General features: G+C 35.5%; 2 protein-coding genes across 2 annotated transcripts; one reads left to right on the top strand and one right to left on the bottom strand.

The window, feature by feature from the left end:
• Positions 1-1,509: 1,509 nt before the first annotated feature.
• LOC117339210 lies at positions 1,510-11,369 on the bottom strand. The gene is made up of 5 exons (XM_033900679.1): positions 11,241-11,369; positions 9,337-9,673; positions 7,577-7,724; positions 6,514-6,659; positions 1,510-3,161 (listed from the first exon to the last, which is right to left on the bottom strand). Exons 1-5 carry the CDS (start codon positions 11,306-11,308, stop codon positions 2,790-2,792), a joined length of 1,071 nt encoding a protein of 356 aa, XP_033756570.1. The 5' UTR covers positions 11,309-11,369; the 3' UTR covers positions 1,510-2,789.
• Positions 11,370-11,459: 90 nt separating this feature from the next.
• Positions 11,460-21,498, top strand: LOC117339211 (60S ribosomal protein L26-like). The gene is made up of 4 exons (XM_033900680.1): positions 11,460-11,590; positions 12,470-12,645; positions 17,748-17,888; positions 21,332-21,498. Exons 2-4 carry the CDS (start codon positions 12,478-12,480, stop codon positions 21,452-21,454), a joined length of 432 nt encoding a protein of 143 aa, XP_033756571.1. The 5' UTR covers positions 11,460-11,590; positions 12,470-12,477; the 3' UTR covers positions 21,455-21,498.
• The last annotated feature ends 1,903 nt before the right edge of the window (positions 21,499-23,401 follow it).

Below are 23,401 nucleotides of genomic sequence, written 5' to 3' on the forward strand. Positions count from 1 at the left end.
TTGTGCTAATTTTTTACTTAATAAAACAAACATGTATGTGATTGCATTCAAAACTTCATAATGTGAATAATATATTAGCTACTACATTATATATATTCAGCCACAGGCAATTTAGGAGAATGAAGTATTTCCACACATCTTAGATTACATAAATTTTATCAAATTTTACATTTTATTATAACAGAAAATATGATATTGACATTATTAATAGCCTAATTAAGTTACTTTGATAAATGTTTAAATTTCTGTAAACCAGTAAGTTTAACAATATAATCAATCAATGTGTACTAAAGAATAAATCATTTTACATTTTGCACCGGTTTTGATACCTATGAACAAACATGAATGATGACTGAAAATCTCATACAAATTCCAGTCATCTATAGATATCCCTCCATGGTATTCTTTAGACTAGACTTTAAAAAAAGCATGTTCATAATATACATGGCACTTAAGACACAAGAATGGATCCTGGTAAGTATATATTATACAAATATCATGAACTTCAATCTATTTTATGTATATATACACTCAGTGACAATATGGTTTTGCTTATCATGACAAATTTTCTATAATTTTAAATATCAAGAAAACAATATGCATGGAAAACTGGTCAATCCAAAATTTCTCATCTTTCTTGTATAGATTTAAAATATTTTTCTTCACAAAAAAAAGGTAAGCTAGAAGTACAAAGACTGCCATTGATCATGTGTGTGTTATCGATACACTGACAATATGTCTGAACAGTGGGAAAACATTCTCAGACATGCGTGTGCTCAATATCATGTTTAAAAATAGAAATGAGCCATGACTATAATCATACTGTATCTACAATATATTTAATAGGAGATACAGAATCATTCCGACTATATGTACGGATTATTCCTTATAACATAACAGACCAAAATTGTAAGTAGAAATAATTTTAGTGTCAATCACCTGTCAATAATAATAGTTTGTATGAAATACCTCCCTTACACTTACAGAACACTGTAGTCGGAGAGATAAAACCTAGAAATAGGTGGAGTCATGCAAGTGGTAACCCACCGACTGTAGACAGCCAGCTGAAACCTAACAATAGGTTACATGTACATGTATGTGATAAACAAGTTACAAAGACAGGCAAATCACCAACTGTAGACGGAGAGACGAAACCTAACAATAGGTTACATGTAGGTGATAAACAAGTTACTAACAAATACCTCCCTTAATAAGGCCTTATGTCTATAATTCTTTACATAATCTGTAATACTGACAAAACAAATTAATCTAGATGCCTTTCAGTCAATGTCAAATCTGCAAAAGCTGCACTTATAAAAATAATGATCCTGTTAATTTTCCTGAAGATTTTTGTGTAACACGTACAATTATTCAATTTCAGAAAGAACCCTGGAATATTTCAAAAATTATTCAATTTCAGAAAGAACCCTGGAATATTTCAAAAATTATTCAATTTCAGATGACATTTTGAAAATACTTTAGAGGGGGGGGGGGGGGGGGGGGGGGGGGGGGGTAACTCATTTTTGGAAGTTTATAAACGAACTGTTAGCTTATCAACAAATTAAACAACAGGAATGCTGATACATCATTGCACAACATTTCTTATATTAAAAACAAGAACAGAAAAGAAGTATAAATGAGATCACATGACATCACAACGGTACCATGTTCTTTCTACAACAATACAAATATTTTTCTCCAATAATCTCTTCTTGTATTTATCTCACATACTTCACAGGGTACCCCCGTGGTTGCTACCAATGGGATAAATTGATCTCAAAGATAATTAGCATGCGCTATGTTGCTATTCACTATAGGATAATGTCTTCATTTTATATAGTGTAACCATGCATCGCAAAGTCATCAATTTAGACAGACATTTCATGTGACATCGACGACGGCATGATGAAAAGGCTCACCTTTCAATTTATTACTTTTATTAAGTATGTGAAAAAAATAATGAAAATATGGGCCTGTACCATTGACAGGGATATCTCAACCCTCATGTAAGAGAGTTTGGCTGGCCAGTACTTGGTAAGATTAGTGCTGATCATGATCAGATAGACTCTCGAGATATCCCTGTCCAAGGCACAGGCCCATGCGTTATTTTACTATCCTAACATTAGTGAAGTAATATCATATATGTGGAGTATCCAGACACATGTTAAATTGTAAGAAAAACCAGGAATGCAGACTCTCCCTAACAACGATAACTTAATAATATACCGTATGGTTTGAACAAGATGTTTTTTTAAAAGAAGGGATGACCTGTGTGAGGCTGCATATTAGATATCAGACATCAATTTAAAGGGATATTCAACACAAGGTGTAAACATTTCTGGCTGTTCCTGTTCTGTACCTTTGAAGAACACTTTCTAATGACATTAATGGCAGAGTCCACAGTCTGCTTTAGCTTGGGATGTGAGTCAACTATAGCTAAGTGTGTTAAGAATGTAAGTAATTAGGTTAAGTAATTAGGTAAGTTTGTTTAGGACAAAAGTCTACTTAAAAATATAGTGTGTTTAGGATAAGAGTCTACTTAAGGTAAAAGTGTTTAGGACAATGATCTACTAAAGGTTAATGTGTTAAGGAAAACGTGAGCAATACTTAATTTTGTTTAGGATAAGAATCTAATTTCATAAGGTAAATGTGTTTAGAATGAGAGGCTTCTAAGTTACCATAAATATGTCTACCTTATAAAAGTGTGTTGAAAACATGACCCTCTTCTGATGTGAACTCTGCCTAGTCTTGGTGTTAAAGATTGAGTAAAACCAAGGATATCTAGCTATCTAGGACAGCAGCATCTGTACATCCTCGTCATCATCAGGCACTCTGTCAGCCGCCAGTCTAGTGTAGGACAGGGTGAGTCGGTTGTTCTGTTTGGTCCTTCTCTTCACCTTGATGATCACAACGACCACAAGCAGTGCCAGCAGTATTGCGACGGCACCACTAGCAATCAGACCACCTACAAACAGCCAGTCAACCTTCTTTTTCGGGGCCGGAACACCAGGTGGGTGGTGGTTAGTACTGTTGATAGGTACCACAGAACAGGCACTGTTGGCATCTTTTACATTCGGCTCATCATACGGCTGGTCTGGCTTCACACAATAATCACCCTGACAACAGCACACTTCTTGGGTGTTGTTGGCACCAGTTGAGGACTATCAAATACAAACATATGTACAATTGTATCAATCACTGTAACACAGTTACTGTTTTACAGTTTACCAAATTACCACATATACCGATTATGTATTGGCAAATACAGAAATATATTTCCATAACATAATATGTTTTTAAGTGTGGTATCATACCCTTTTATCATTTATTCACTATCATGCCAGTGTGGTATCACAGACTTACTGAGGTGTCTTATATTTACCTCTCATCACTATCATGACAGTGTGGTATCACAGACTTACTGAGGTGTCTTATATTTACCTCTCATCACTATCATGACAGTGTGGTATCACAGACTTACTGAGGTGTCTTATATTTACCTCTCATCACTATCATGACAGTGTGGTATCACAGACTTACTGAGGTGTCTTATATTTACCTCTCATCACTATCATGACAGTGTGGTATCACAGACTTACTGAGGTGTCTTATATTTACCTCTCATCACTATCATGACAGTGTGGTATCACAGACTTACTGAGGTGTCTTATATTTACCTCTCATCACTATCATGACAGTGTGGTATCACAGACTTACTGAGGTGTCTTATATTTACCTCTCATCACTGTCATGACAGTGTGGTATCACAGACTTACTGATGTGTCTTATATTTACCTCTCATCACTGTCATGACAGTGTGGTATCACAGACTTACTGAGGTGTCTTATATTTACCTCTCATCACTGTCATGACAGTGTGGTATCACAGACTTACTGAGGTGTCTTATATTTACCTCTCATCACTATCATGACAGTGTGGTATCACAGACTTACTGAGGTGTCTTATATTTACCTCTCATCACTATCATGACAGTGTGGTATCACAGACTTACTGAGGTGTCTTATATTTACCTCTCATCACTATCATGACAGTGTGGTATCACAGACTTACTGAGGTGTCTTATATTTACCTCTCATCACTATCATGACAGTGTGGTATCACAGACTTACTGAGGTGTCTTATATTTACCTCTCATCACTCACATGACAGTGTGGTATCACAGACTTACTGAGGTGTCTTATATTTACCTCTCATCACTATCATGACAGTGTGGTATCACAGACTTACTGAGGTGTCTTATATTTACCTCTCATCACTATCATGACAGTGTGGTATCACAGACTTACTGAGGTGTCTTATATTTACCTCTCATCACTATCATGACAGTGTGGTATCACAGACTTACTGAGGTGTCTTATATTTACCTCTCATCACTATCATGCAGTGTGGTATCACAGACTTACTGAGGTGTCTTATATTTACCTCTCATCACTATCATGACAGTGTGGTATCACAGACTTACTGAGGTGTCTTATATTTACCTCTCATCACTGTCATGACAGTGTGGTATCACAGACTTACTGAGGTGTCTTATATTTACCTCTCATCACTGTCATGACAGTGTGGTATCACAGACTTACTGAGGTGTCTTATATTTACCTCTCATCACTGTCATGACAGTGTGGTATCACAGACTTACTGAGGTGTCTTATATTTACCTCTCATCACTATCATGACAGTGTGGTATCACAGACTTACTGAGGTGTCTTATATTTACCTCTCATCACTATCATGACAGTGTGGTATCACAGACTTACTGAGGTGTCTTATATTTACCTCTCATCACTATCATGACAGTGTGGTATCACAGACTTACTGAGGTGTCTTATATTTACCTCTCATCACTATCATGACAGTGTGGTATCACAGACTTACTGAGGTGTCTAATTATATTTACCTCTCATCACTATCATGCCAGTGTGGTATCACAGACTTACTGAGGTGTCTTATATTTACCTCTCATCACTATCATGACAGTGTGGTATCACAGACTTACTGAGGTGTCTTATATTTACCTCTCATCACTATCATGACAGTGTGGTATCACAGACTTACTGAGGTGTCTTATATTTACCTCTCATCACTATCATGACAGTGTGGTATCACAGACTTACTGATGTGTCTTATATTTACCTCTCATCACTATCATGACAGTGTGGTATCACAGACTTACTGAGGTGTCTTATATTTACCTCTCATCACTATCATGACAGTGTGGTATCACAGACTTACTGAGGTGTCTTATATCTACCTCTCATCACTATCATGACAGTGTGGTATCACAGACTTACTGAGGTGTCATATATTTACCTCTCATCACTATCATGACAGTGTGGTATCACAGACTTACTGAGGTGTCTTATATTTACCTCTCATCACTATCATGTGTGTGGTATCACAGACTTACTGAGGTGTGTTATATTTACCTCTCATCACTATCATGACAGTGTGGTATCACAGACTTACTGATGTGTCTTATATTTACCTCTCATCACTATCATGACAGTGTGGTATCACAGACTTACTGAGGTGTCTTATATTTACCTCTCATCACTATCATGACAGTGTGGTATCACAGACTTACTGATGTGTCTTATATTTACCTCTCATCACTATCATGACAGTGTGGTATCACAGACTTACTGATGTGTCTTATATTTACCTCTCATCACTATCATGACAGTGTGGTATCACAGACTTACTGAGGTGTCTTATATTTACCCCTCATCACTATCATGACAGTGTGGTATCACAGACTTACTGAGGTGTCTTATATTTACCTCTCATCACTGTCATGACAGTGTGGTATCACAGACTTACTGAGGTGTCTTATATCTACCTCTCATCACTATCATGACAGTGTGGTATCACAGACTTACTGAGGCATCTTATATTTACCTCTCATCACTATCATGACAGTGTAGTATCACAGACTTACTGAGGTGTCTAATTATATTTACCTCTCATCACTATCATGCCAGTGTGGTATCACAGACTTACTGAGGTGTCTTATATTTACCTCTCATCACTATCATGACAGTGTGGTATCACAGACTTACTGAGGTGTCTTATATTTACCTCTCATCACTATCATGACAGTGTGGTATCACAGACTTACTGAGGTGTCTTATATTTACCTCTCATCACTATCATGACAGTGTGGTATCACAGACTTACTGAGGTGTCTTATATTTACCTCTCATCACTATCAGGACAGTGTGGTATCACAGACTTACTGATGTGTCTTATATTTACCTCTCATCACTATCATGACAGTGTGGTATCACAGACTTACTGAGGTGTCTTATATTTACCTCTCATCACTATCATGACAGTGTGGTATCACAGACTTACTGATGTGTCTTATATTTACCTCTCATCACCATCATGACAATGTGGTATCACAGACTTACTGATTTGATATTAGGGTCAATCTCTATAATCATGTAGTGTTATTAAGATTATTATTTCTGACAGGTTTAATGTACTTACATTTCTGCATTGTGGTTCTGACTGTGTGATGTTGGCACACCTGTTGTCTATGTCACAATTAAACATCTGAGACACAACACCACTCTTCAGGTAGACAGTGCTCTTCATACATGGAACGCCTTCAGCAGAACACTCCATCTTACAGCCTAAGTATTACAATTACAAATGAGTCAGTGCAATATCCAAATTTGTCATGTGTCAGTCATAGAAGAATACAGCCATGTAGTTTACGATGAAACAATGAGTCGATTCATAAAGAATACAGCTCTGTCAGTATATACATTTAATGTACTGTATAGCTGGTTATTTTTGCGGGGATGCTTTTTCCGCTATTTCGCAGGCCATAGTCGTAACTGTAAATACTGATCCATGAAAAAACAGGACACATGTACATATTACCCATGAAATGAACTGTGGTTAAGATTGTTCAACCATCCTAGGTAATAATTCTTCTGAACAGATTACAGATTAGATAACTTCTAATCAGTAAGCATCTAGTTGTGTTGAGATATATGTACAAGTACTATCAGTTTACTGAAGTTCTTTTTTGGTTGTGTTATACTCTATCAACAATCATGAGTTAAACAGTTTGAGAATCAATATAGCAAGCAATATCTGCAAAAAATTCCTATTCTCCTACAGCTGGATCGCAAAATTTAAATTGGTTAGAATTCAATGGTGTTGTCTTTAATGAAAATCGCGAAATATTTGACCCCTGAAAATAATCACCTATACAGTATTTAATCATATGATATGATAGAAGAGTAAAGGTGGAAAATGTGTGATATAAAAGCTTTAGGTGAATTATCTTCCTGCAAATTCACTTGATCAGTTTAATAAAGATATGATCTCTACTTAACATATCTCATTTGAAGAATAGCTGTGATTAGAAATGTCTAGTTTTATAAATTACACTAGATAAACTATTGTGAAGTGATTTTATATACATGTATATATATAGATCTTTCTAGAAGACAGCATTATATGTATGAATATAAAAAAAAAATCATCCTTGTTACATCCATATATACAGCTAGATCAGGTTACAACATGTGTTTCTGACCTTGTAGCTTCATGTCGCTGCCCTCCATTGTTAACTGGTAGCACTGACTTTTGTTGGTACTAGGCTTAGGCACATTGACTGGTACAGGCTTGTTACAGTTGTTACCCTCACAACAAAACACTGACACACTGGTCTGATTGATCATGGCCTGAAACATAACAATCAAGGTGGCAAAATGATTATTTATGAACAAATAAACAGATTTTCCCCCTTGATTGTACTAAAAGGATAAAAAATATCCACGAATTTTACTACAAATATTTTGAGAATAGAAGAAACAATATGAATGACCTCATGCTATTTTTATCCATTAAGCTAGATATCAAATTAAACCAACAATTCATATCTACTCCCGACGTTTTGCAAAAATAAAATTTTCAATCTTAGATGGAGCCTGGAGAGTCTGAAACTAAAGTTTAGTTACAGCTAGGTAAAAACTAAATAGGTATATGTAAACAATTTAAGGTGTACTGTAACGAAATATATTGGAATACCGGAGACCTAAAATTACCAGCTTAATTAAACAGTTAAAAAAATACTTTCAGTTGACACTGGACAAAAGAATTATTAGCAACTTCAGCAAATACTATGACTCTCTCAATCCCTGCTATACTTTCTCTAAAAATTACAAGATCATGATGAGCTAAAAATACCTCTTTTTTAGCAAATTTTGAAAACATTTTATTAGCAGTTTCTATTCCATTTTCATTAAATAAAGAAATGATTCTTTTTGGTGCTTTCCAGCACAATGGAATCTATAATAGAATTGACAACGAGATAATTCTTTTCATTAAGCATTATATATATAAAGCCAGGTGTTTGCACAAGTCTCTAATAGTCTCATCACTAATTAACCATGTTAAAGATTACTATAATGTGCAGAAGTTTATTGCTGTGGGCAAAGGAGAGAAAGTTTTTAATAAATTTATTTTTGAGTGGAATAAATGGCAAAATTTGGTAGAACTTGACCTTTCTTAACCTATAATTAGACTAGGTATACTTGTCGTAATAGAAATAATCTTGATCTTATATAGACCTTTATCTCATACATTGTGGTAATATGAAATTATGTGTTTACAGTGGTTTAAATGATCATGTTTTTTGTGTTTAAGTCTGACCCTTCCCTTTCCCTCTCTCTTGCTTTCTCTTTCTAAATGTGAACTTTCTTCTTTTTCCTATTTCCTTACATTTCTTGTTCTATCTTTCTTTTCTCTCACTGTGCTTGGGTTCTAACGAGCTTAAAACATACTCAACAATCATAAAATTTAGATTTGGAATTTTGACTGATTATTTTCAAGTATTTTTAAGAATAAGCCTACCATGTGCATATATTGTAACTATACAGAGAAAAATATATATGAAATGGCGATTTCTAAATAGTAATTAAAAATTAGTGTAAGAATGATTGGATATCTTTTATTGATATTCATTGATTATCTTGTATCAAAAAATATAATTTGGAAACAACCAATAGAATATTAAGCGTGTGTGGGAAAAGAAAGAAAAAAAAAGATGTGTATTTTATACATGTTAAAATTTTGCAAAATTAAAAATTAAAAAAAACAAACTGTTTTGTGCATATTGGACAATATTTGTACATTATAATTAATATTCAAGATATAACAAAATTATGCATGTTAAAGTGACAATCAGAAAACATGATCACAGAACTGAATTTTATGTATATGTATGTCAGATTAGTCTATACAGGCATTCATGATGACAAATTCTGTAGTGCTAGGATATTTAGAGGCACATACTGAAACAGTTTGATTTAATGGTTTGCCGTCACAGATTCCATCAAAATCACATGATCGCCACGTATCCAGAGAAGTTTCCACAATATGTGGATGAAAGCGCAGAGTTGTATCATTGGTGTAAGTCAAGCATCGCATGACTGGCTTCACAGGGGCAGGTGTTGTTACATTTCCAGTTGAATTGTTTACGAAGTCCTCTGTGGTATTTGTTGTACTGGACACCATGTTGGGAGGATGTGATTCACCAGTTAAGCATGACTGGTTCATGCCTGGAGAGCTATCAGAGTTATGCCAGCAGTAGACATCGCCAGCAGCTCTGGGTGGATCTGTTGCTCCAGCACTGTACAACAATCAAAAGTATAAAGATTACTACAAGCTTAAGGTGTAATGTTTACTGAAGCAATTACAATGTGCTGGTTACGTGTTATCTAGAAAGAAAGAACTATTGTATCTAAATAAAGGTTAACATGATATTGAGCATATCTTAACCCAACAACACATTATTTAGCCATTTACAAAATTAATCAGCAAATTATATGCCCATATGTATTCATTCAGACAACTGTAACAGGAAAGAGAGTAGTGTGCCTCTACCGGGTATCGAACCAGCGACCCTCGGCTTACTGGTCTGCCGCTCTACCGACTGATGAGCAAATGGGAAATCCCCCTAGCGCGATGCTAGAAGGCGACCATATCACTATGTACAATTAAAACCTACCGCACAACTATGCTAACTTGATGTTGAAATGTAAGAAATAAATACTGGAAAAATCCTGGTCAAGTTGCTGTATCAACCCTAAGACAGGTTTTGTCAGGAATTAAAAATCATTAAAACAAATGATAGCAATACGATACTCCTAATCATATCCTCCAGTAATATGATGCAGTGTTCGAAAGTAAAGGTGGTCCGATGGTCCGAGGCTATAGAAAACCTGGTCGGTCTATGTCAAATTTCAAAGTGTTGGCCCCATTGGCTATGAAAAGTTTGAGCCCTGACATACATTACAATTCATGAAAACAACATTCCATTATTTTCTGACAAATGATCATATGAAATCAGAGCTTACAATAGAGTTTATTTTACCCATAACAGTGTGTTATTACTGGATGATGCAAGCATTTGCGTGACAGTTATGCTACTTTCAACAATGTTTTAAAAAATTGGTCTATCGAAAAATGACTTGGGCTATGGGATTTGAATTTTCTGTAGACAATAATATATATATACTGTCTAAGGAATTCTCATATATAATTTCATACACTGATGATGTACACTGGCAGGTCAAAAAGTCTTTTCGCACATTCCAATTTTGCTATATAATTTTACCATTTAAACATGTTTTCAAAGAAATTGCCTGGAATAATTAATGGGCTGTGTTTAGCATAAGTTTTTATGCTGAAAGAGTTTTTATCTAAATTTCATTTGATGATATTTTCCGTTGTTATTTATTTGAGAAATTCACATTTATTTACGATATAAATTTTTGTAATGTCATTTTGATGATAATTCGGTAAGTAAATGAACAATGAAGGTGCCACGGGAAATCGGGTTTTGTTGTTACTTTTAATTTTTACCTACATATAGAGGTATTATGCATAGACATTTTAAATTACATAAAGAATGTCTAGATATTTTAAAGCACAAAATTTCAATAAATTACAACTATGGATGAAAGCAGGACAACTGATTGAAAACAAGTTGAAAATGCAAAGAAATTAATAGCAGAAATTGGTTGTGTGGAAAGACTTCTGACCCGAAACTGTACATAACACTGCATAAGCTGATAAGTGTTACTATAGTCTGTTAGGACAGGTTATATTTCCATATCTAGAATGCGGCGTCTGTAATGACAACCATGCGTTTGAAATCTTTGAGATTCATGACAAAAGAGTTCCCTGATACTAACCTGATCACACAACAAATATATATCAAATGTATCGAAACCACTTGAAAGTACACTGAACGTTCGGCCATTTCTCTTACTTTCTTCCGTTTGTGTCGCTTAGGCTATATCTGAAAATAATTAAAATGACATTTATTTACGCATAGGTTTTTTTTATCATTTTCATTAATGATCAAAACATTTATTTATAATGTCCCAATATTATACTTCGTAAAAAGACCGTATCGTCCAAATTTGAGATTTTGTTTTGTTATTATTAATATTAAATATCCCTATTAACCAGTTTGTTATTTCGAGTTATTTCCCTTGCAGGAAGTGAATCTTTCTTTTTCCGGTCGGCCATCAACCTCCAGGTGCGCTTTACAGAAACTCATAATAAAATCTATGTTCATCCGCTATATTTTTGCATCTGTAGATAGATCTAGCTATCAGAATGTGCGATCAATTAATATTTATTTGACTGTCGATGTTTTATGCTGTTTATGTGTCTTGAATAACGACATATAGATAATTGTAAATAAACTGTCAACAAGATCGCAGTGTATTTGGCCTGTTTTGAAACTTCGTCTTAAGTTAATGAATACCATTCGTAGTATTTCAGTTTGTATTGGTGCATTCACGTAGCATAGACTATCCACGATATTTCGCGGATAGTTTGTTTTTACATTGTGGCTTTAATCTCTGCGTCTATAGTGGACTACTCGGTATTTCATTGAAACGAGACCCCCCCCCCCCCCCCCGCATACTGTAGCCATACTTAATACATTATGGTGCTAAGCCTGTGTAATTTAAAAATGGATGCCTATAAAAAGCGTCTTATCGCAATGTTATCTTTCGTAAGTGCAAGGGCAAGCCTTCAAAAGTTATGGCATAACTGTACTAAATTTGAGTTAACAAAGCGTTGTGAATTGGTTGGGGTATTCAACGAACTATTTTCAAATCCACTTCCTTTTTGGTCAGATGGTGTAGTTCTTAAGAGTGTACATAGAAATTTGATTAAATGATCATCATACACTATGTATATGCTATATGATGCATAACAACATGGATGCATAATTGAAATATAGAATATACATGTACATTGTGGTATCAAATTTCACGAGTGCTAACTGGAGCATTGGAACATGTATACAGAGATTGCAAAGACCAATTCATTTAATATTGTATTTCACAAATTAATGGTAGTGATATATTGCAGTTGTATTATATGGAAAATAACATCATTTTTACAGGGCCCAGAATGAAGTTTAACAAGATGGTGACCTCCTCCAGGAGGAAGAACAGGAAGCGCCATTTCAATGCTCCGTCTCATGTTAGGAGGAAGATTATGAGCACTCCGCTATCTAAGGAACTTCGACAAAAGTACAATGTCAGAAGTATGCCTATCAGAAAGGATGATGAAGTACAGGTTGGTATCACATATTCATTACTAAACCAAACTAGGCAGTGATCAATCTTCAATTCATTTTAATGAATCCTTTTCAACTGTATTGCTAAACACAAGAAGTCCCACAATGTTAACATGTTTCCAGAAATTATGTGAGTTCCACCGGGAATTCTGCGAGTCCCATAAAAATTCTAATGAGTAACAACACTCCGGGACACTCGTGTTGATTTATCCCTGATTTAACATAACAAAATATTGTTACTGTTACATACCAAGGGACAAATATTGACTATAATCAATTATCATTTGGTTTTGAATGCAGTTGCTTTCATTAAATCATACAGTTTGTTTGCATTGATTTTGAACTGTCTTTCATTATGTCGAAGTGCCATTATAACATTATAATAAGAAATACATAGTGATAGGAATTAGATGAGATTTTCACGACCAATTAAGCGATATAATAGGATGGCCTTGTTTGATCAATTGTCGATCATAATCAGATTGTTGAAATCAAATTTAATCTTAAAATGAATGTTTAAAACTTGTCTTAGTGATGCAAATGTTATTAAGTTTTTTGATTGTTAAATTAAATTCAGGAGCAAAGCAATTGATCAAAACTTCAGTCTGCTGCTTTATTTGATGTAGAAATGAAAGAGATGACTAAATAATCATGAAGTTCGATAATACAAGTCTGTTTGATTGATATTTAACTCGTGAAGATCATAACTACATAACTTCACTTCAAAATCAACTGTTGTGGTTATTGACACATATTATCATGTTTCTGTGTAATTATCATGTTTCTGTGTAAATAAATTACCTATGAATTATTTATTTCAACCACGTTTAGTGACGACACATTGACATTCCTCTACTCCTAATTTGCATGCCTTTTCATACATAAACACAACACCCAGTGACTGACGAATTTCCTGTTTGGATGGTTATCTTTACATTTTAGCATCAACATACAAATCAAACCTTGGCAAGCTGATACCTGGGTGATTGAACAAACAAACTTGTCTGCCATTTTGTATAGCGGGCATGGGTCATTCAGACGCTTTAGTGCTACTACAACCAGTCAAACAAGCGCCTGCGGGACGCTGTTGATTGATGAAGAAAACAATATCGGAGGATAATTCCGGAAAACAGAAAACCATTAGGAAAATTCACTAATCAATAATGCATTGTAAATTCTAGTTTTACATCATGATGGCACAGGCCAGTTTTTGGCACTTTGGGCATGGGTTTTAGGGATAACTCTGGAGGGGACCATTTGCCCCATATTTTCCAAAATGGCCCACCAAAACTCACAAATTTCTTCAATTTTCTATGTTTTGGCCCATACGATTTCTGAAATCTTGTCAAAATTGCCCATGATTTTTGGGTCCAGGGTGAACCTTGCATCAATTTTTTGACATCGCCCTGAATCAAGTGATTGGGTCGGGGATGGCACCCAGTTACATAGACAAGAAAACAACTCCCTAGCAGCAGCTGCTATAAAGCAAGTAATCAATCTTGAGAAAGCTACTACCAATTCTATAGATTTTATGTCTTTCTAATCTATCTTTTAATTGCAATTTTTTAGGATGCACTGTTTAACTCGCACTTACTCTCCAATATAAAAACAAATATTTCGAAGAAAAAAATGTTTCACCTAGTAGTATTACCCTTTTTAGGTCATCTGAACCGAAGGGTCAGGATGACCTATAGTCATCATGTTTCGTCCGTCGTCGTGCGCCGTGCGCCGTGCGTAAACTTTTCACATTTCAAACTTCTTCTCAAGTTCCACAAGTGGGATTGAGCTGAAACTTGCCTGAAATGATGCTGGGATGGTCCTGACCAAGTGTTGTTATTTTTCGAGTCGGTCTGAAATCCAAGATGGCCGCCACAGCCGCCATCTTGAAAACACATTTTAAACTTCTTCTCAAGTTCCACTAGTCAGATTGAGCTGAAACTTGCCTGAAATGATGCTGGGATGGTCCTGAGGAAGTGTTGTTATTTTTCAGGTCGGTCAGAAATCCAAGATGGCCGCCACAGCAACCATCTTGAAAAACACATTTTAAACTTCTTCTCCAGTTCCACTCATGCCATTGAGCTTGAAATTGGTGAGGATGTTAAGGAAGGAGAGCCAATAAAGTGTTGTTATTTTTCGGCTTCGTAAAAACTTTGACATGGCAGCCACGGCAGCCATTTTGTAACATGATTGCGCAATCATTGTTCTTCTGAACAACACCTATTTCAAACTTCTTCTCAAATACCATCAGTGGGATTCAGCTCTTACTTACCAGAAATGATCCTGAGATGGTCCTGACCAAGTGTTGTTATTTTTCAGGTCGGTCAGAAATCCAAGATGGCCGCCATGGCAGCCATCTTGAAAAACACATTTTAAACTTCTTCTCCAGTTCCACTGGTGCCATTGAGCTGAAAATTGGTGAGGATATTAAGGAAGGAGCGGCAACAAAGTGTTGTTATTTTTCGGCCCCGTAAAAACTTTGACATGGCAGCCATGGTGGCTATTTTGTAACATGATTGCGCAATCATGGTTCTTCCTTAACTACACCTATTTAAAACTTCTTCTCAAATTCCACCAGTGTGATTCTGCTCTAACTTACCAGAAATGATCCTGAGATGGTCCTGGCCAAGTGTTGTTATTTATCGGGTCAGTCAGAAATCCAAGATGGCCGCCATGGCAGCCATCTTGAAAAACACATTTTAAACTTCTTTTCCAGTTCCACTCATGCCATTGAGCTGGAAAATTGGTGAGGATGTTAAGGAAGGAGAGGCAGCAAAGTGTTGTTATTTTTCGGCCCCGTAAAAACTTTGACATGGCAGCCACGGTGGCCATTTTGTAACATGATTGCGCAATCATGGTTCTTCTTAATAACACTTATTTCAAACTTCTTCTCAAATTCCATCAGTGGGATTCAGCTCTAACTTACCAGAAATGATACTGACCAAGTGTTGTTATTTATCGGGTCAGTCAGAAATCCAAGATGGCCACCATGGCAGCCATCTTGAAAAACACATTTTAAACTTCTTCCCCAGTTCCACTGGTGCCATTGAGCTGGAAATTGGTGTGGATGTTAAGGAAGGAGAGCCAACAAAGTGTTTTAATTTTTCGGCCTCTTAAAAAATTTGACATGGCAGCCACGGCGGCCATTTTGTAACATGATTGCACAATCATGGTTCTTCCTTAACAACACCTATTTAAAACTTCTTCTCAAAGTCCATCAGTGGGATTTAGCTCTAACTTACCAGAAATGATCCTGAGATGGTCTTGACCTAGTGTTGCTATTTTTCAGGTCGGTCAGAAATCCAAGATGGCCGCCATGGCCAACAGTGCCACTTTACTCGCTACAGAGAATGCATACTACAATAGTATAAGGGTCTTTAATTTTGAGTCAGATGACCGTTAAGGCCCATGGGCCTCTTGTTTTTTCAAACATTTAACCCTCTCGTTGCCACATTACTTACCATATAGGCATATGGATAATTTGAATTAATTGAGACTAATTTGACTTCTTTGGAAAGTTTTTTTCTATTGAGGATAACTTTGTCATTTGTTGATAGATTTTGATGAAATTTTGAGTGGCAATGGTTGATACCTTTACCCTTCAGAATATGTATTCATTATGGTCCTATGTTATCATTTATAGGTAATATGATCAGGTAAAAATGGTAATTAAGGTGAAAATTATAAAAAATATTGAATAACAATGTCCCTGTGTGTGTTTTTACTGCATCAAATATAGTTTTGACACTTATTAACAACCAACAACCAACTAGAGCAAAAATTCCAATACTCAATTCAAGTCTTACACCAGGTAATACAGGTAAATCACACAGGTAAACTATGGAATAAAACTGCTTTTAATTTCAAGCATGAATTTGGTATTGATTAAGTTTTGGGTCCTTCTAAGGTAAAAACTCTTACACTTATTATTACAGGTAGTACTTTATTTCCAAATAACAGTCCATAAAAATTGGTAATAAACCAAATCACAGGTGCAAACGAGCACAGGTAACAACAGGTAAATATGTCAAAATATGGTTTAAAAACATATTATTAATGTTTTTTTTTATTATTGGCGATTTAAATTAGTCTGAGAATCATTTACACACAAAGACCATTTGTTCCAAGTCCCGTATGCAGCTCAATCATGGTAGATCACGTTTTCACACAACGATATTGAAAGCACATTCCTCGTCATATATTACGGCCGCCATTTTTTATCAGGTCAATTCTATCAACTTACCTGCTCGTTTCAGTAGCATTAATGTCCAAATATTTAGCTGGAATTAACTTTTGAAAAAGAAATCTGTGTTTTTCATCCATTTGCAAGTGATAAATTGCCACTGTATATTCGGCGAAGTCCGATAAAATATTCACAAATAGGTCAACATCCCATTCAAAATTCAAAATGTCAGAATGGATCGTCGTCCTCTACCGATGTTTCGTGATCGTTATCTGAAAAAATCTACGCTGGATTCATCATCAATATCATCCCGTGTCCTTTTGATGTTTCTGATAGTTTTTCTGAAGTATTTCTCATCAAATCCGTGAAAAAAATATGTTACTAAAGTGAACAAACTTATCAATTGACTTCATTAGATCCGCCATTTTATGACACTTTCGTTTTTTCTGTCAAAATTTTGCTTACTGTCGTAATTTTAACCTGATATGCATCGTATAGCCAGCAGCCATGTTGTCTGCATAAACAGGAAGTAGTACTCTAGCGAGATCTCGCAAGACTTAAAAGTGAAAGTAAAGGGGAAGTGAGTAATCTGCAGGCAAAACACACACAGGTAACACTGGCGGTTTAGGGCGGTTTAGTCCAATACGGACACGGGCGGTTTCAGCCGCTTTAGCAGCGAAAGGGTTAAATAGGAAACGTATGGTTTTCACTTGGTACAAAGACAGGTGTGTTAAAAAAAAAAGTTGCACCATAGTGACCAAAACCATGAAAAAATTTCATTAATATTTAAATTAGTTTAGAGCCAAGTCGAAGACATATCAAATTTCAATAGTAAGTTTTTCATAGATTGGAATTATTTAAGGAATTAACAATGGTTGGATATGAATATATTGAAATATGAACTTTGCTTTCTTCCATTAGGTTGTCCGTGGCAATCACAAAAGCCAGCAGATAGGCAAGATCGTCCAGGTGTACAGGAAGAAATTTGTTGTACACATCGAAAGAATCCAGCGGGAAAAGGCCAACGGTGCCTCTGTCCATGTCGGAATCCACCCTTCCAAGGTACCATCCCGCCATCAGTAGTAAACTGTTATTTTAACCAGTAACGTACCCTTACTATACTTGTCGTCTGAAAATTGAACATAGGTAAGGAACCCTTCCAAACATGATCATAGATTTATTTTATCTATTGTCATTCTGCAACTAAGGGGAGATAAATCACTTTGATTCTGGGAATCTGGTCCATCAATGACCTGATTAACTTACCGCTCAAAGTACAGTTGATGTTTTCCATAAGTGTGTTTTCAGTTACATGTCATATACTGAAAATAACTCAATACTTCAAAAAATTAATGTGGAGACATTGAGAAACACTCGGAATGGACCGATCATGATCAGTATTGTTTGAAGCTGTCTAATTTTGTAGTTTAAACTTTTCAAGGTAGATGTGCTAGATAGGAGCATTGTAGAATCCATGAACTATAAAGAAAATGTACAAACACAAGGTATAAGCGCATTCAATACAATGTATAAAATTCGGAGTTAGATACCATAAAGCCAAAAATTATTTTTTGCTACATCGTCACACTGTTTTTGTCCTACAACTTGTCAGGAATGCTATGTGGCTAAATTGTGGATACCTAGGAGGTTATTTAGAAAAAGAAATATGAAAATCTAGATTGGTAGGTGCAATACCTCCATATTTATAAAAAAAAAATGTCTTAATTTTCTAAATTAGATTTTAAAACAATTGTGTATAGAACCATGTCACTTTTCAAATGAATCAAAGTCTAGCATATTGGTTATGGTAAACTTTTGAGATTTAAGTCCACCAGCAGCGTCTCCCAACTGTGATCTCACTGTGTTGTACAAATAGCCAAAGATATTGACACCTTTCAAAGTTTCAATACAAATTTGAAGTTGGGACTAGGTAGAGCCCTTCCAAACATGATCATAGATTTATTTTATCTATGGTCATTCTGCAACTAAGGGGAGATAAATCACTTTGATTCTGGGAATCTGGTCCATCAATGACCTGATTAACTTACCGCTCAAAGTACAGTTGATGTTTTCCATACTTAGTGTGTTTTCAGTTACATGTCATATACTGAAAATAACTCAATACTTCAAAAAATTAATGTGGAGACATTGAGAAACACGGACTCGGAATGGACCGATCATGATCAGTATTGTTTGAAGCTGTCTAATTTTGTAGTTTAAACTTTTCAAGGTAGATGTGCTAGATAGGAGCATTGTAGAATCCATGAACTTTTAAAGAAAATGTACAAACACAAGGTATAAGCGCATTCAATACAATGTATAAAATTCGGAGTTAGATACCATAAAGCCAAAAATGATTTTTTACTACATCGTCCAGCTGTTTTTGTCCTACAACTTGTCAGGAATGCTATGTGGCTAAATTGTGGATACCTAGGAGGTTATTAAGAAAAAGAAATATGAAAATCTAGATCAGTAGGTGCAATACCTCAATATTTATTTTAAAAAATGTCATAATTTTCTAAATTGGATTTTAAAACAATTGTGTATATAACCATGTCACTTTTCAAATGAATCAAAGTCTAGCATATTGGTTATGGTAAACTTTTGAGATTTAAGTCCACCAGCAGTGTCTCCCAACTGTGATCTCACTGTGTTGTACAAATAGCCAAAGATATTGACACCTTTCAAAGTTTCAAATTTCAATACAAATTTGAAGTTGGACTAGGTAGAGCCCTTCCAAACATGATCATAGATTTATTTTATCTATGGTCATTCTGCAACTAAGGGGAGATAAATCACTTTGATTCTGGGAATCTGGTCCATCAATGACCTGATTAACTTACCGCTCAAAGTACAGTTGATGTTTTCCATACTTAGTGTCTTATCAGTTGTCATAACTGAAAATTAAAAAGATAATTGAAGGATATGTTAGAAGTGTTCACAAAGGACTGACCATGATCAGAGCTGATAATCATATCTGCAGTCGATTGACTGATTTCAGCATTTTTGACATTCAGAAAATAGCTAATTGCAGATATTTCAAACCTGCTTTAGCAACCCACTCTCCAGTGACTTTCTATCTTATCTCGCCTTTTAACAACCTTTTTAAAAAGAAAATCAATTTTCTTTTTGCACGATCAATATTGTATAAAACCCTATACTTTTTCGGTTTCCTCGATAGATGTACTTGATATGAGCATTGTGTATTTCTGACCTATTCAAAACTATTTGCAATAGAAGTCACATTTAAGTCATCAAATATCTTGAGCAATCTTTTCATATTCAACTTTTATTTCCTGGTTACTTCATTGGAGAAATCTAAGATGTATCGTACAGTAATGACCTTTACATGTTGTAAGTTGTTGTGTTTTTCTGGAATTTAAATTTTCGATATTTATCTGAAAAATGAACACAACATCCCTTCCAAACATGATCCTGGATTTATTTTTGTCTATGGTCATTCTGCAACTAAGGGGAGATAAATCACTTTGATTCTGGGAATCTGGTCCATCAATGACCTGATTAACTTACCGCTCAAAGTACAGTTGATGTTTTCCATACTTAGTGTCTTATCAGTTGTCATAACTGAAAATTAAAAAGATAATTGAAGGATATATGTTAGAAGTGTTCACAAAGGACTGACCATGATCAGAGCTGATATCTGCAGTCGATTGACTGATTTCAGCATTTTTGACATTCAGAAAATAGCTAATTGCAGATATTTCAAATCTACTTTAGCAACCCACTGTCGAACAACTTCCTATCTTACCTAACCTATTAACAGCCTTTGTTAAAATTGTCCATTTTCATTTCTGCATGAGCAATATATTGTGTAAAACCCTATAATATTTCAGTTTCCTCGGTAGATGGACAGTACATGATATGAACATTGTTTATTCCTGACCTTTTCAAAATTATTTGCAATATAAGGCACATTTAATAAATAGGCATCAATTATTTTAAGCAATCTTTTCATATTTAACTTTTATTTCCTGGTTACTTCATTGAAGAAATCTAAGATGTATCGCACAGTAATGACCTTTACATGTTATTTGTTGTGTTTTTCTGGAATTTAAATTTTCGATAATTTATCTGAAAAATGAACATCACATCCCTTCCAAACATGATCATAGATTTATTTTATCTATGGTCATTCTGCAACTAAGGGGAGATAAATCACTTTGATTCTGGGAATCTGGTCCATCAATGACCTGATTAACTTACCGCTCAAAGTACAAATTATAAAGATATTCTTCTGGTATCATTGAAAGATAATAAGTTAGCTGTAAAGATATTGATAAAAATTAAATTTTGACCAATAAAGGCAGTATAGGTCACTTATTGGTTGTCAAGCTTGAGACTGAATATGGGATTTGGTGTTTGATTTACAATATCCGTCATTCTGACAGAGAAATTTGAAACCAGATTTGATGAATCTGTTAATGATATTTAGAATGTTATTCTGCAATCTTTGGCTTCTAAAGCAAAATTGTTTCCCTTTTCAGATCCTTATCGTGAAGCTGAAAATTGACAAAGATAGGAAAAGAATCCTTGAGCGCAAGGCGCGATCCAGACAGGTGGCAGACAAGGGCAAACACACAGAAGAATCAATTATGGAAACTTCGTAAATTATTTGTGAAAGCTGGAAATAAATGGACAGGAGGACACTGAAGTGTTTTATGATTTTATTATATCTTAGATGGAGGGCTGTTCAAATTGCCCTGCGTCCATTGTTCGTCATACATTGTCATTACTTTTGAGAAGCTAAAGGTTGATCTTTCTCAAAAACTCAAATTTCATATGTAGGTTACCATTAGTCCCTTGTGCCCTTTTAATTTTGCTGTTGATCAGCAAGACAAAATGGCTGTTAGGCAGCCATCTTGGATTTTGACAATGAAAGTTTTTTACTGTTAATAATTTCTCAAAACTTTCTACACAAATCAATCCAGTGATTTTATAAGCTGACCTTGCCTGAAGGGCCAGTGAGCTTATGCCATGGTGTAGCGTCCAGCGTCCAGCGTCCGTCAACATTTCCTCTAAATCCCTGAACGCTTTAATGGATTTTGATGAAATTTGGCCTGGAGCATTATTTGACAAAGGGGATCAAACGCTGTACATGTATAAATGGAGGGTGTGGCTCCCCTGGGGCCGGAGTAGTGGGGCCCAATAGGGGAAATTGAGGTTAATCCTTTAAATCCCTACTTGTCCTGAATGCCTGAATGGATTTTGATGATATTCTGTCTGGAGCATTATGGGGCAAAGGAGATCACATATAAATGGAGGGTCTGGCTCTCTGGGGGCCAGAGTGGTAGGGCCCCAATAGCAGATATTGAGCTAAATCCTTTAAATTGCTACTAGTTTAAACCCTTGAGATCCACACCCCATAATTATAACCATATATAGCATTGCTGGACATCAGTCCTGTTGTAAATATAGGCCCTGTGGTCTTTCCTTACCCATAGGGACTTGGTTTCTTTGATACGGTATATCTTTGAAACGATTGAGATCCCCACCCTAAAACCATGTACAGTGTATATCATTGTTGGGTATAAAGAGCTAGATAAACACAATCATGATGTTAAAATAGGCCCTGGGGTCTTTCCCCACCCCTAGGGTCTTAAGTTTCTTGGTTGTGTTTTTGAAATTGCTGTGATCCCAACCTCGTAACCATATATAGCATTGTTTGACATCAACCAATATTTATTTTGATGTTTGGTCAAAGCCAACCAGGTGAGTGATACAGTCCCTCTGGGCCTCTTGTTTTGGATACTCTTTGCTTACCATAAAAACAAATAGTCAATATCACAGATTCTAGTATTGTTGTAAGTTCTCAGTTTTTAGTTCACTTGAGATGAAGTCTCAAATGGCCTATTGCTATTGTCTTGTGTACAGGGTCTGGCATCATAAACAATTTACATTTCGACATCTCGATAACCAACCGGCATAGGGACATGCTATATTGAAGGCAACTAGCATGATGGGATGAAGGGCTACCCAATTTGTTCAAATGAATGATCTTTACCTACTTCAAGGTCACATTGGTCAAATGTGTTGAAATCTAAAAAATAAGTTCTCAATTACCAATTGGCCAAGGATAATGATTTTACCTTTTGTGGGTCAGATGGCTTCTCAATAACCACGAGGCTAATGGTATGTATCTGGGATAAAATGCTACCAAGTTTTCAAATGGATTTACTAGCCTATCCTCCAAGGTCGAAGTGTTCAAAAGTTTGAAATATATATGACTTGAATAACCTGGAGGCCTTGTCTGAGGTCCTATGATGCAAGGCCAATAACATGCCAGTATTGGCTATGCAGTTGGAGTATTCAAATGGATCAACCTATCTTCCAAGGTCACAGGTGGTAGATGTATTGGATAATATCAATGCAACATTTCAGAAGTGAGTCATGAGGCCTATGATGTCCTACAAAATACGTTCCTTAAATTCGGATACTATTTCGTGGGAGTTAAATGATTATGACGGACTCGGATTGCAGTATTATGCACCATTTCATGGGAGAGCTTCTGAGGGTCTACATAATGAAGACAAGTGCTATAAATGTGATAAAGCAAT

This window comes from Pecten maximus, chromosome 12 (genome assembly GCF_902652985.1).
Source record: "Pecten maximus chromosome 12, xPecMax1.1, whole genome shotgun sequence".
In the NCBI taxonomy this organism is placed as follows: domain Eukaryota; kingdom Metazoa; phylum Mollusca; class Bivalvia; order Pectinida; family Pectinidae; genus Pecten; species Pecten maximus.

What these genes read in the sequence shown, in the direction of transcription:
- LOC117339210 (XM_033900679.1), bottom strand. Translation starts at nt 11,308, where the DNA reads ATGGCCGAACGTTCAGTGTACTTTCAAGTGGTTTCGATACATTTGATA. An exon ending in CATTAAATCAAACTGTTTCA is followed by an intron (nt 7,725 to 9,336) that starts GTATGTGCCTCT and finishes GTTATGTTTCAG; the next exon opens with GCCATGATCAATCAGACCAG. An exon ending in CAGCGACATGAAGCTACAAG is followed by an intron (nt 6,660 to 7,576) that starts GTCAGAAACACA and finishes TGTAATACTTAG; the next exon opens with GCTGTAAGATGGAGTGTTCT.
- LOC117339211 (XM_033900680.1), top strand. Translation starts at nt 12,478, where the DNA reads ATGAAGTTTAACAAGATGGTGACCTCCTCCAGGAGGAAGAACAGGAAG. An exon ending in GAAAGGATGATGAAGTACAG is followed by an intron (nt 12,646 to 17,747) that starts GTTGGTATCACA and finishes TTCTTCCATTAG; the next exon opens with GTTGTCCGTGGCAATCACAA. An exon ending in TCGGAATCCACCCTTCCAAG is followed by an intron (nt 17,889 to 21,331) that starts GTACCATCCCGC and finishes TTCCCTTTTCAG; the next exon opens with ATCCTTATCGTGAAGCTGAA.